This window comes from Chiloscyllium punctatum, chromosome 36 (assembly GCF_047496795.1).
Source record: "Chiloscyllium punctatum isolate Juve2018m chromosome 36, sChiPun1.3, whole genome shotgun sequence".
Lineage (NCBI taxonomy): Eukaryota > Metazoa > Chordata > Chondrichthyes > Orectolobiformes > Hemiscylliidae > Chiloscyllium > Chiloscyllium punctatum.
In genome coordinates this window covers 32,201,835-32,215,375 of record NC_092774.1, presented here as the reverse complement: position 1 = coordinate 32,215,375, position 13,541 = coordinate 32,201,835, and the positions used below count along the sequence as shown (strand labels likewise).

General features: G+C 47.2%; 2 protein-coding genes across 3 annotated transcripts in view; both read right to left on the bottom strand.

The window, feature by feature from the left end:
• LOC140460058 (uncharacterized) overlaps positions 1-13,541 on the bottom strand; it is a 50,523-nt gene that overhangs the window by 15,787 nt on the left and 21,195 nt on the right. The window contains exons 4-5 of the mRNA XM_072554464.1: positions 10,181-11,623; positions 8,572-8,768 (exon numbers count right to left, since the gene is read on the bottom strand). Of these exons, the coding sequence (XP_072410565.1) occupies positions 11,110-11,623 (514 nt within the window). The 3' untranslated portion in view covers positions 8,572-8,768; positions 10,181-11,109. The remainder of the gene's footprint in view (positions 1-8,571; positions 8,769-10,180; positions 11,624-13,541) is intronic.
• Positions 1,091-10,235, bottom strand: LOC140460337 (uncharacterized). 2 transcript variants are annotated; one of them, XM_072554815.1, is made up of 2 exons: positions 10,177-10,235; positions 1,091-4,112 (listed from the first exon to the last, which is right to left on the bottom strand). In XM_072554815.1, the coding sequence occupies exon 2, from the start codon at positions 3,702-3,704 to the stop codon at positions 2,568-2,570; it is 1,137 nt and encodes a 378-aa protein (XP_072410916.1). In that variant the 5' UTR covers positions 3,705-4,112; positions 10,177-10,235; the 3' UTR covers positions 1,091-2,567. The 2 variants fall into 2 exon arrangements, with proteins under 2 accessions (XP_072410916.1, XP_072410915.1); XM_072554814.1 differs by lacking the exon at positions 10,177-10,235 and adding an exon at positions 4,787-4,912.

Here is a 13,541-nt window from a genome sequence, read left to right as displayed (position 1 = left end):
AGATTAGGGTGGATTGGCAGTGCTAAATTACCCACAGTGCCCAGAGATGTGCAGGTTAGGGTGGATTAGCCATGGAAAATATGGAGTAAGGGGGTGTGTATGGATGGGTAGCAATATGGAGGGCCAACGTGGAATAGATGGGCTGAATAGCCTGCTTTCACATTGTCAGGATTCTGTGACCCTCCCCAACAAAGGTACATTTTATCTGCATCTATCCTGTCAAGCCCCTTTCAGAATTCTACTGATTTCAATAAGATCACTTCTGGTTCAGAGAGATATACAGCACAGAAACAGACCCTTTGGTCCAAATCATCCACTGATTCACAAACTGAACTCGTCCCACTTGCCTGTATTTGGCCCATATCCCTCTAAACCTTTCGTTTCATGTTCCCATCCAAATGTCATTTAAACGTTGTAACTGTCCCTGCATCTACCACTTCCTCAGCAAGTTCATTCCTCATGTAAACCACCCTCTGTCAAAACGTTGCTCCTCAGGTTCCTTTTACATCTCTCTTTACACCTTAAAAAAAATGTCTCCCAAGTTTGAGCTCCCCGACACTAAGAAGACCCTTTCTATTCACCTTATCTCCACTCCATGATTTTATAAGTCTCAATGAGCGCACCCCTCAACCTCCTGTGTTCTAGTGAAAAAAGTCCCAGCCTCTCCTTGCAACTGAAACCCTCCAGTCCTGGTAAATCTTTACCAAACCCTCTCTAATAGTATTCTTCCTCTTACAGGGTCACCCAGAGCTGTACTCAGTACCGGGAAAGTGGTCTTACCAACATTCTGTACAACCTCAACAAGATGTCCCAACTCAATGGTGTGAACAGTGGAGGCAATGCTGCTCAGTGCCTTCTTAACCATCCTGTCTAGCAGTGATGCAACTTTCAAAGAACTATGTACCTTAACTCCCCCCATGTCTCTGTTTTACAACATGATCCAGGGCCCTACCATTAACTGTACAAATCCTGCCCTTGTTTTAGCAAAACGCAACCACTCGCTTTTATTCATACCTCTCTCATACACACGCTCTCTCTCTCAGACATATACATGTACACACACCCCCCCCCCCCCCCCCACCCACCGGCTTATACTCCATCACACTCACACTTTACCAAATGTTCACACAGTCTTATGCACACTCGCATGCACAAACTGACATGCACACAATCACACTCTCTCATGCACGCACAACTCTATGGGGTGAATTTGTATTGGCAGAATTATATTTGCAGATACATTCAATTTTGCTCAAAAAAACACAATCTGCAGCCAGTCAATCCATGTAATATTTTATAAATTCCTATTTTGGAAATAGAACCAGTCTGATTCAAGATTGGGATACTGATAGACTCGAAGTTCACACCTGTAATGCATTGTCTGAGCTAAGATATCACTTTTTTAAAAAATAAACCTTAAGTCATCTCAAGACTATGACTTAAAAGTAGTTCTGGGATTTACGTATTAACGAACTAAAACCTACAACCCATTCTAAAAGATGAATGGCTTAACAGCACTCTAGGTTTGTTCAATATATCCTATTAGTTCCATGACACTGTGATTTTTGCTATAAAATATGTGTCTTATGATCCTGCTCCACAGCTACCTGATGAAGGAGCAGCGCTCTGAAAGTTAGTGCTTCCAAAGAAACCAGTTGGACTATAACCTGGTGTTGTGTGATTTTTAACTTTATCCACCCCAGTCCAATGCTGGTATCTCCACATCATATCTCGTGAACACAGCCCACACCTCCCGGTGCTGCCAGTAAACTTTACAACGCCAATGAAACAACGCACTCTACATTCCTGAAAAATTTACAATTTCTAATGATACCACCTACTCATTCACTGCTCCATCTGATACATGGCATTGGAAACTTAGTACAGGAGGCTGAAAGAAATGAGCAGCTTTAAAACAAAAACCTGTTGGAGCTCAAAGCTTTCAAAGTCTGAGCCCAGCAGTAAGTTCAGGTTACCTTTATTGCGACCCAACTTTGTTATAGCTCCAGATCACCTCAGCAAAAAAGTGTTGAAAACGTAGCTGATTTTTAACTGTTCAAGGTCAAAGCACCCCTCCGCCACCACCCCCCCAACACCACTTTCTTTCCTATTGGTCACCACTAACTTGTCCCTTTGTAACTTGATCCTTTGTACAGCCTTAACCCGGAAGAAGTATTGCCTCACTCAGCGATTTCAACCCATACCCTGTCTCCAAGTAAGTTTCTCCCTGCCCATCTGCCGGGAGGGAAAGAAGTGGGGGGAAACAGGTGGAGTCAACTACACTGCCGTAGGTCTCAGTCACGTGTAGGCCAGACCAGGGAAAGGATGCAACTGGGACGACTGAGTGAATCCTTCACCACAACAGCAGTTTCCTTCCCTAAAAAGGATGTGACTGAATCAGAATGGGGCTTCCCCCCCACCCCGCCCGATGGTTTCATTGTTAGATTCTGTCCTCCAGATTTCTCACCAAATTCCAAATCCGCTATCTGCTGCGGTGGGATTCAAACCTGGGAGTTCCAGAACTGGGTTGATAGCCCAGTCCATAGTGGCACTCGACAGTCGCTCCTTCAATTCCCCTGCGATGGCACGTGAACTCCTTGGTGCCTCCGCAGGGTGGCTGCCCGGGTAAAGCCCTTCCCACATTCGGGACAGCTGAAGGGCCTCTCCCCCGTGTGGACCCGCCGATGTTTCACCAGGGCGGAGGAATCGCTGAAGGCCTTCCCACACTTGGGACAGCTGAAGGGCCTCTCCCTTGTGTGAACCCGCTGGTGCCTCAGCAGGGCAGAGGAATCACTGAAGGCCTTCCCGCAGTCAGGACAGGAGAATGGCTTCTCCCTGGTGTGGACCCGCTGGTGCTTCAGTAGGGTGGAGGAATCGCTGAAGGCATTCCCGCACTTGGGACAGATGAAGGGCTTCTCCCCGGTGTGGACCCGCTGGTGCATGCGCAAGTTGCCCATCTGAGTGAATCCCTTCCCACATTCAGGGCAGCAGAAAGGCTTCTCCCCCGTGTGGATCCGCTGGTGGATCAGCAGGACCGACGCCTGGGTAAAGCCCTTCCCACACTCGGGGCAGCTGAAAGACCTCTCCCCTGTGTGGACCCGCTGGTGCTTCAGCAGGGTGGAGGAATTGCTGAAGATCTTGCCGCAATCTGTGCAGGGGAAAGGCCTCTCCTGTGTGTGGATCCACTTGTGGGTCTGAAGGGCAGAGGAATCGTTGAAGGCCTTCCCACACTCGGGGCAGCTGAAAGGCTTCTCCCCCGTGTGGACCCGCTGGTGCGTCCGCAACTTGCCCACCTGAGAGAATCCCTTCCTGCACTCGGAACAAGTGAATGGTCTCTCCCCAGTGTGGACCTGCCAGTGGGTCAGTAGGGCGGAGGAGGTGCTGAAGGCCTTCCCACACACAGTGCAGGAGAACGGCCTCACCCCCGTGTGGACCCGCCTGTGGGTCTTCAGGTCAGAAGAATAGCTGAAGTCCTTCCCGCAATCGGGGCAGCTGAAGGGCCTCTCCACCGTGTGGACCCATCGGTGCCTCAGTAGGGCGGAGGAATTGCTGAAGGCCTTCCCACACCTGGGGCAAATGAGTGGCCTCTCTACGGTGTGACTGCGCCGGTGAATCTCCAGGGCAGATGGAGCACGGAAGCCTTTCCCACAGTCGCCACACTTCCATGATTCCTCCACGGGGTGGGATTCCTCAGGTTTTTCCATGGCCGAAGCTTCAGCTGTACACAAATGCTTTTAGAGCCCCTCCTGACCGTGAATTCCTCTTTCCAGGCTGTACAACTGTTTCTGGCTCCACACTCAGTGCGCTGCAACAGTAGGGACTTTTATCCAGTCCCACTGATGCTGAAAACGTACTCAAACAAGAACCAAAAAGCTTTGCTCCTTCTCACAGAATCACAGTCAAAAATTGTTGCAGTCTCAATGGATTGAATGACTATCAGACATTGACAACAAAGAGAGGACTGTAGTTACTGGACAGTCAGTGCCGAAAAGTGCAGTGCTGGAAAAGCACATCTGGTCAGGCAGCATCTGAGGAGCAGGAAAGTCAACATTTCAGGCATAAGCCCTTCATCTGTTAATTTTGAAACTTCCGTCCTCAGATCGCCAAATACTCTGTAAAAAGAGATTACGAAAGTCATCAGTGTCAGTCCAGGGTGGAAGTTCAGAACAAGCATTTCTACTTTTGGGGGAACGTTCTTTTCTTTAGTTATTCCACAAAATTGAAAGCACCATCTCACTCTCTCCCTCTGTTCTCACATTAACGTCCCTGGGAAGTGGCGGGGAAAGGAGACATCAAAGCATTAACACCGACACCAGACAGAAACTGTACATACGTTAGTAGAAAGCCAGAGTCATAGAGATACACAGCACAGAAACAGACCCTTCGGTCAATCTCTTCCGTGCCAACCAGATACCCAAAATCAATCTAGTCCCATTTGTCAGTACTTGGCCCATATCCCTCTGAACCCTTCCTAATCAAACAACCATCCAGATGCCAGCATCCACCATTTCCTCTGGCAGCTCATTCCTTACAGACATCACATTCTGCATGAAAAAGTTGCCCCTTAGGTCCCTTTTAAATCTTCCCCCTACCTTAAACCTATTACCTTCCGGTTCTGGACTCCCTCATCCCAAGGAAAAGACCTTGTATATTTACCCTATTCATGCCCCTCATTCTTTTCTAGAAGTCGAGAAGGTCACCCCTAAGTCTCTGGCGCGGGAGGGAAAACAGCCCCATCCCATCCCATCACTCCGTCCCTCCTCCCCCGGGTATTTAAGACACATACCTGAGTTTGCAGAGTCTGCCCCCCTCCCTGGAATCACTCCGGTTGCTTCAAGTGAACAGATTTTCCCCCCACTCCCTCCCAGGATGAAGAGTTGCCCAGAGGGAGGGAGTTTCACTCTGAAACGGACAGGGCCACTTCCGTGTTATGACGTCATAGATAACGCGAGGGGGCGGGGAAAGACCGACAACAGCTCCGCGCACTGCGCCTGCGCTGCCCTGCAATTTGCAATAGTAATCCCTTCCTTTCAGAGAATTCCCAGAGTGTGGAAGCAGGCCACTCGGCCCAAGGAGTCCATACCGACCCTCCGAAGGGTAACCCACCTACACCCATCCCCCTATTGCCCTGACTAATGCACATCCCTGAACACTACGGGTAATTTAACTTGGCCAATCCAACCTAACCTGGACAAAGTTAAAAATCAAACACCCAACAGGTTTATTTGGAAGGACTGGTGTTAACAGTGCTGCTCCTTCATCAGGTGATTGTGGAGAATAAGATCATAAGGCACAGAATTCATGGAAAAAACATTACAGTGTCCTGCCACTGAAATGATATATTGAACAGACCTGGATTAAGTCTTTCATCGTTAAGAATGGGTTGCAGGTAACAATAATATGTAAATCCTAGAACTTCCTGTCAGTCACGTGTGTGCATGCATGCATGAGGGAGAGAAAAGGTCTCTTTCCGTGTTGTATATCTCTATGTCTATTTGATAACAGATGCTTTATTTACATTGGTTTAAATATTGTTATAAATCATAGCTGGGTGAGAATAGTTAGATGTAAGGGAGAGAGTATTCCTCAAGTAGGGCGCTATAAGAATCCTGGGAAAGCTCTAGGAAGTAAACCAGAAATAATGAACAAACATTTGGGGGCAGCATGGTGGCTCAGTGGTTAGTACTGCTACCTCACAGCACGAGGGACCTGGGTTTGATTCTGTGTGGAGTTTGCACATACTCCCCAGGTCTGAGTGGGTTTCCACCGAGTGCTCCCGTTTCCTCCCACAGTCCAACGTTGCGCAGGTCAGGTGAATTGGTCATGCGAAATTGCCCATAATGTTAGGTGCATTAGATAGGGGTAAATGTAGGGGAATGGGTCTGGGTGGGTTACTCTTCAGAGGGTCAGTGTGGACTTTTTGGGTGAAAGGGCCTGTTTCCATACGATAGGAATCTAATCTAATTAAGCACGAGCACCGATATATTTAACTGTTTCATTTTTCTTGTTTGATTCCATGCTATGACTACACTCTTGTGTCTGATTGGTTTGAGAGACTGGGAGATTGTGGGTTGGGTCTCAATTCACTGAATGTTTTATTGTTCCAGAAGGAATAAAAGGGGTGGGGTCAAAGCTTCAGCAGAAATCCAGCAGAGCTGAGAGCAGACCCACATTTTACTCTGTTGGAACAGGAAAATCAACAGAGGACAGAGAAACCAGGACCTGAAATCCGAGCTGACACCAGATTACCCTGTGATCAGTGCTTTCATTAACACCTCTCCCATTATCTTGCTTTCCATTTGACTACCCCCTCAATTTTCAGGATTCAATCCTTGTCATTCTGAAGCCATGTCTCCGTTAGGAGTCACAGATCATAATTATTCTCTTCAATGTGTGCAGTCAATTAATTCTCTTTTTTGTTACAATGCAGCACACATTCGGACACACCGTTTTTTGTTTCAATTTTTGTGATCTTTAGAATCCAGTTTTGATTGCTGGTATATTTACTCTCCTTGTCCCTTTCTATCATTCTCTGATGTTAATTCTCCAGATCACAACATTGCTCACTGGCCTTGATTTGGATTGGCCATGCTAAATTGCCCAGTGTCCAGGGATGTGCAGGTTTGGTGGGTTAGCCATGGGAAATGCAGGGTTATAGTTCCATGGTAATAGAAGCAGGAGTAGGCTATTGGCTCATCGAGCCTGCTCTGCCATTCATTAAGCTCATGGCTGACCTATCCATCGTCTCAGCTACTCCTACCTCCATTGTCCCAACTACCCTTAATTCCTCTACCATTGCAAAAACTCATCCAACTGTGTCTTGAATATACTTAATGAAGCTGCCTCTCCTGATTCCTTCGCAGAAAATTCCATAGATTCACTACTCTCCAGGAAAAGCAATTCCTCCTCATCTCTGTCCTAAATCTACTCCCCCTAATCTTGAGTCCGGGTCTCATCTACCAGCAGAAATGACTGGATAGGGTAGGGCTTCATCCCCACAGTTCAATGAATTCCCACTTTCCAAGATGTATTCACTCATTCAGTTGCTGTCTCACAAATAAAAGATTTAATTTGCAACTTCTTCTGTTCCCAGACAAGGCAAAACATCTTTGAAAACTGCTCTGAAAGTCCAGTCTTCAGAACCACACTTCTGCTTTCACTGAAGATGATTAGAGTCATACAGCACAGAAACAGACCCTTCAATCCAACTCATCTGTGCCAACAAGGAATCCTAAATTAACCTAAATCATTTGCCAGCATTTGGCCTATATCCCCCTAAACCTTTCCACTTCATATTCCCATCCAGATGTCTTTTAAATTTTGTAGTAATTGTATCAGACTCCATCACCCTCTGTGAAAATGTTGCTCCTCAGGTCCCTTTTAAATCATTCCCTCTCACCACAAACATATGCCGTCCAGTTTTGGACTCCCTAACCTGGGTACTCACCCTATCCTGCCCCTTATAAACATCTATAAGGTCACCCCTCAACCTCCAATGCTCCACAGAAAATTTTCAGTGGCCTATTTAGCTTCTTCCTGTGTCTTAAACACTCCAACTCTGGCAACAGCCTTGAAAATCCTTTCTGAACCTTTCAAAGTTTAACAATATCTCTCCTGTAGCAGGGAGACCAGAAATGAACACAGTATTCTAAAAGTGGCCTAACCAATGTCCTGTACAGCCACTCCATGACCTCCGAAGACTCACTTTCAAGGACTCATGAACCTGCACTCCAAGATCTCTCTGTTCTGTGACACTCCCCTTAACTGTGCCAGTCCTGCCTGGATTGCTTGACCAAAATGCAACACCTCACATTTCTCTAAATTAAACTCCATCTGCCACTCCTTGGTCCATTAGACCATCCGATCAATTCTAATTTACAGCAAACTCTTTTTCCTCTCTTATTCCCTAGAAGCTGAAAATCTCCATCCCACATACTCTCCCTCCGTTCTCACTTTACTGAACCTAATCCCTGCTGTACCTCACCCTGAAGGGTCTGGTTCATGCTGATTAGCAGGTGTCACAAAGCTAATTCCTTTTTTGACTAAAAACCTTTCTCTGGCTCAAGGAGACTCTGTCCATGACTTTTTTTCAGAGAGGTAATAAACCGGCCAGGTTCTGATCAGTCTGGTTTGAACAGAGATGAAACGGATTTTGAAAGGCCTTTTGTTTATATGTAAACAGGTGTGACTTCAGGCCAAATTGGTCATGTTTTAGAAGTGACCTGTATAAAGAAAGAGGAGTGAGCTGAGCAGTTTTAGTTCAGTATTGAACTGGTTGGAAGTTCAACAGGGAGCTATGTGGAAACTCTCTCTCTTTTCCGCCTCTCAACTTCAACCTATAAGCATGTGTTCCATTTATACTGGTTTTCAAAGGGAGTTGGCTTATTGGGACTATTGTGCATATTCAGAACAGCATAACCAAATATAGTCGGCAAGGTTGAGTTCTGTAGGGGTTCTTTATTCTGATCTTTGTGTTTCATTGTGTAATTTTGTGAATAAAGTTTTGCCTGTTTTAAAATCTAGTAGTCAACCAAGCTAACTTACTCCAGGTAATTTTCACTGTACACTTACCAAATCAAATTGCAAAGTTATGGTCTGGGGCTGCCTGCTCAAGAATGTTTTGAGTGGTCTGGCTTAGTCCATAACACAGGCCCACACTTTCATTCAGGGGAGATATTATTGAAACATACAGAACATTGAAAGGCCTAAACAAAGTGGGCATTGGGAAGCTGTTTCCATTGGTAGGCGAGACCAGGACCTGAAAGAGACTAGAAAAGGGAAGACTTTTTAGAAGGGAGATAAGGAGAAACTTTTCAGCCAGAGAGTGGTGAATCCGTGGAATTTATTGCAACATGAGGCTGTGGAGGCTAGGTCACTGAGGGTATTTAAGACCGAGATAGATAGGTTCTTGAGTATCAAGGGTTACAGGAAGGAAGTGGGAGAATGAGGTTGAGAAACTTATCAATTACGGTTGTGTGCTATGAGCAGACCTGATGGGCTGAATGGTCTAATTTCTGCTCCTATGTTTTATGGTCTCTTGCTGTCTTGGACACAGTGAGAGAGAATTGGGAGCAGAAGTAGGCCATTTAGGTCTTTTGAGCCTGCACCAGCACTGAACAGATCATAACTGGATATGAATATACCTACATCTAAGTGGATAGGCTGGGACTTTTTTCACAGGAGCACAGGAAGTTGAGAAGTTTATAAAACCAAGAGGGGTGTTAATGAGGTGAGTGACTGGTGCTGTTTCCTTCAGATGGGGGTTTCACGATTAGGGAGGAAACTTTTAAGGAGAGAGGAGAAAGATTTTAAAAAGACATGAGGAACACCTTTTTTTGAAAGAGAGTGGTTTGTGTGTGGAATCAATGTCCTAAGGAAGTGGTGGATATAGGTACAGTAATAACATTTAAAAGACATTTGGATAAGTACATGAGTAGGAAAGGTTCAGAGGGATATGGGCCAAACTACATGGGACTAGTTTAGTTTGTGAATATATTCAGCATGGACTAGTTGGACTGAAGTGTCTGTTTCTGAGCTGTATGACTCTGTAACTGTTCTGTATTGGTCTTAAAACCATTATTTTTGCCTTCCCCCATCACCATCCACTTTTTTGTGGTTCAGAAATCAGATGAACTCAGGCTTGAATATATTCAATGGCTACCTGGTCGCAGAAAGCCATCCCAACTTCTGAACTCTTGCTAATGTACCACTTGCCTTGCTGATTGCTTGCTACATCTGTCTGACAACTGGCAGTGACTGGTGTGGAAGGATGTTGAGGCCCCTTTGTACATCCACACATCATTCCTGACGAAGGGCTCGTGTCCAAATCACCAACAATCCTGGTCCTCGGCTGCTGCCTGACCTTCTGTGCTTTTCCAGCACCACACTTTTCGACTCTAATCTCCAGCATGTGCAGTCCTCACTTTGTCCACATCCCAATTTATCACCACTTAAACAATGCACCTTTATTCTGCATTTTCTTCCACAGCAAAGGCAAAATCATCACATTGTGGTAATGCGTTTGCCAATGGAGACACAGACCTGAACCAACGCTTGCAGAGTCTGTTCCCCCAACCCCCGATTCACCCATTTCCTTTCAGTTGCTGCAAGTCAACAACTGAAGCTCAGAATTTAGAAAAGAAATTGAAAATAGGGTGAGAAAAGAGAGTGCCGTACTTACAGATGTTGGACAGAGGAAGGAGGTTGCAATCTCGGGTGAAGTTCAATCTTTATTCAGAGAGGAGCAACAACGGCAACTTCCGAAGCTCATGTTCCAACTTCCGCATTCAGGCAATAGAGGCGCTCTGATTGGCAGGAGGATCAGCCTCCTTCCGGTCCTCCAGTGCTTCCTATTGGTCCATCAAAAGAAGGGCGCGAGCCGTGTGCGCGGACACCGAGCAGCTGGTGGAGTTGTTTTGCTGACTCCGAGGAGCATGCGCAGTGCTCGCTGCCACAGTGACGCTGGAGATTCTGGGAGGTGGTATTACTGACAGATTTGAAGTGTCCAAATGCCAATAGGAGAAAAAAAGGCTGGAACCACTTTCTTTTCCCCATCTGTAGCTCGACTTCTTAGCCCTTTTGCATTTGTTTGGCTGCTCAACTTTTGTATATCTTTTCCCCAGGGTTGTGGGTCCGAAACGAGAGGGCATAGGTTTAGGTTAAGTGGGGAAAGATTTGAGTGACCTCGGATTAGAAAGAAAAACAGAAGAAGTATTGCCTCATGCACCAATTCAAACCCATACCTTGTCTCCAAGTAAGTTTCTCCCCCCTCATCGGCTGGAGTTGGGATTGGGGGGGGGGGGGGGGGGGAGAGAAGGAGTGCAGAATAGTCAACCAGACTGCTGTGGGTCTGGACTCACGTGTAGGCCAGCCCGGGTAAAGGATGCACCGGGACGAGTGAGTGAATCCGTTCACACAAAAGCAGTTTCCTTCCCTAAAAAGGTGGTGAGTGAATCAGATGGGGGTTCCCCCTCCCCTCCCTGACAATTGTTTCGTTGTTAGATTCTGAACTCCAGATTTCTAACCGAATTCCAATTCCACCATCTGCCTTGGCAGCTCCCGGAACTGGGTTGATAGTCCAGTCGATAAAGGCACTCAGCTGTTGCTGCTTTAAACCCCCTGCGATGGCATGTGAACTCTCTGGTGTCTCTGCAGGTGGGATGAGCGGTTAAAACTCTTCCCGCACTGATAGCAGGTGAACGGCCTCTCCCCTGTGTGGACCCGCTGGTGTCTCAGCAGGTCAGAGGCCTGGGTAAAGCCCTTCTCGCACTCTGGGCAGCTGAAGGGCCTCTCCCCAGTGTGGACCCGCTGGTGCTTCAGCCTGTCGGAGGAACTGTTGAAGGCCTTCCTGCACTCTGTGCAGGGGAATGGCCTCTCCCCCGTGTGGACCCGCTGGTGGGTCAGCAGGGCAAAGGAATTGCTGAAGCCCTTCCCGCACTCGGTGCAGAAGAACAGCCTCTCCCCAGTGTGGACCTGCCGGTGGGCCAACAGGGTGGAGGCCTGGGTAAAGCCCTTCCCACATGCGGAGCACCTGAAGGGCCGCTCCCCTGTGTGGACCCGCCGGTGCCTCAACAAGTCAGAGCAATTCCTGAATGCCTTCCCACATTCGGGGCAGCTGAAGGGCCTCTCCCTGGTGTGGACCCGCCGGTGCCTCACCAGGTCGGAGGAATTGCTGAAGGCCTTCCCACACTCTGTGCAGGGGAACGGCCTCTCCCCGGTGTGACTGCGACGATGAATCTCCAGAGCAGATGGGAAACGGAAGTCTTTCCCACAGTCACCACACTTCCACGGTTTATCCATGGGACAGGATTCCTTGGGTTTCTCCATGGCCGAAGCTTCAACCGCACACAATACGTGTAGAGCTCCTCCCCTCCGTGAATTCCTCTTCCCAGGCCTTATCACTGTTTCAGGCTCCACACTCAGTGCACTCCAATAGTAGGGTCTCTCATCCAGTCCCACTGATGCTGAAAACGGACTGAAACAGGAACCAAAAAGCTTTGCTCTTTCTCACAGAATCATAGTTGAAAATTGTTGTGGTCCCGATGGATTGAGTGACTGTCAGACATTGACGTCAAAGTGAGGACTGCAGATGCTGGAGAGTCAGTATTGAAAAGTGCGATGCTGGAAAAGCACAGCAGGTCAGGCAGCATCTGAGGAGCAGGAGAGTCAACATTTTGGGCATAAGTCCTTCATCTGTTGATTTTGAAACTTCCGTCTTCAGATTTTCAAATACTCTGAAAAAAGAGATTACAAAATTCATTACTGTCAGTCCAGAATAAAAATTCAGAACAAGCAATTTGTTTGTGCTGTTATTCCACAAAATTGAAAGCACTATATCTCTCTCTCTAACTCATTCTCCTGAATGTGTTGATTCAGGATCTTATAGGGGCAGAAAAGCAAAAACGTCAAGACTGAATTTTGGATAACTCCACCTGAAATTTAATATCTTTCACAACACTGGGATATTGCTGAGACTGAGCAGGTCTGATTTTGGGAAGCAAACAAACGTCAATTCAGGGTGAACCTGCAATGCAGGTTCATGAAGAACCATCAGACAAAATGGTTCACATTCCCAGGAGGTGTGGGGGAGGGGGGGGGGGGGGGAGGGGGTGGAAAGCAAAATGAGCCATCAAGGCATTGACACATTGACACTGCCACCAGAGAGAAACTGAACATACAGACATGACAAACATTTGTGGAAAGCCAGAGTCATCGAGATGTACAGCACAGAAACAGACACTTCGGTCAAATTCTTCTGTGCCCAACCAGATATTCAAAATTAATCTCGTCCCATTTGCCAGCGTTTTGCCCATATCCCTTTGAACCCTTCCTTTTCATACACTCATGCTGATGACTTTTAAATGTTGTCATTGTACCAGCCTTCACCACTCCCTTTGGCAGCTCGTTCCATACATGCACCATTTTCTGCGTAAAAATGTTGCCCCTTAGGTCTCTTTGCAGTCTCCCCCACCAGCCCTCACCTTAAATCTATTACCCTCGAGTTCTGGACTGCGGCACGGTGGCACAGTGGTTAGCACTGCTGCCTCACAGCGCCAGAGACCTGGGTTCAATTCCCGCCTCGGGCGACTGACTGTGTGGAGTTTGCACGTTCTCCCCGTGTCTGCGTGGGTTTCCTCCGGGTGCTCCGGTTTCCTCCCACAGTCCAAAGATGTGCAGATTAGGTGAATTGGCCATGCTAAATCGCCCGTAGTGTTAGGTAAGGGGTAGATGTACGGGTATGGGTGGGTTGCGCTTCGGTGGGGTGGTGTGGACTTGTTGGGCTGAAGGGCCTGTTTCCACACTGTAAGTAATCTAATCTAATCCCCATCCCATACCTCGTCTATTTATCCAATCCATGCCTGTCATGATTTTTAAAAAGTCTATCAGGTTACCCGTCACACTCTGACGCACTAGGGAAAACAGCAACACCCTATCCTTCCAACCTTCCTTACCCGGGTAATTAAGACATCTATCTGAGTTTCCAGAGTCTGCTCCCTACCTGGGTTCACTCCAGTTGCTACAAGTGAACAAATTTCCTCCCC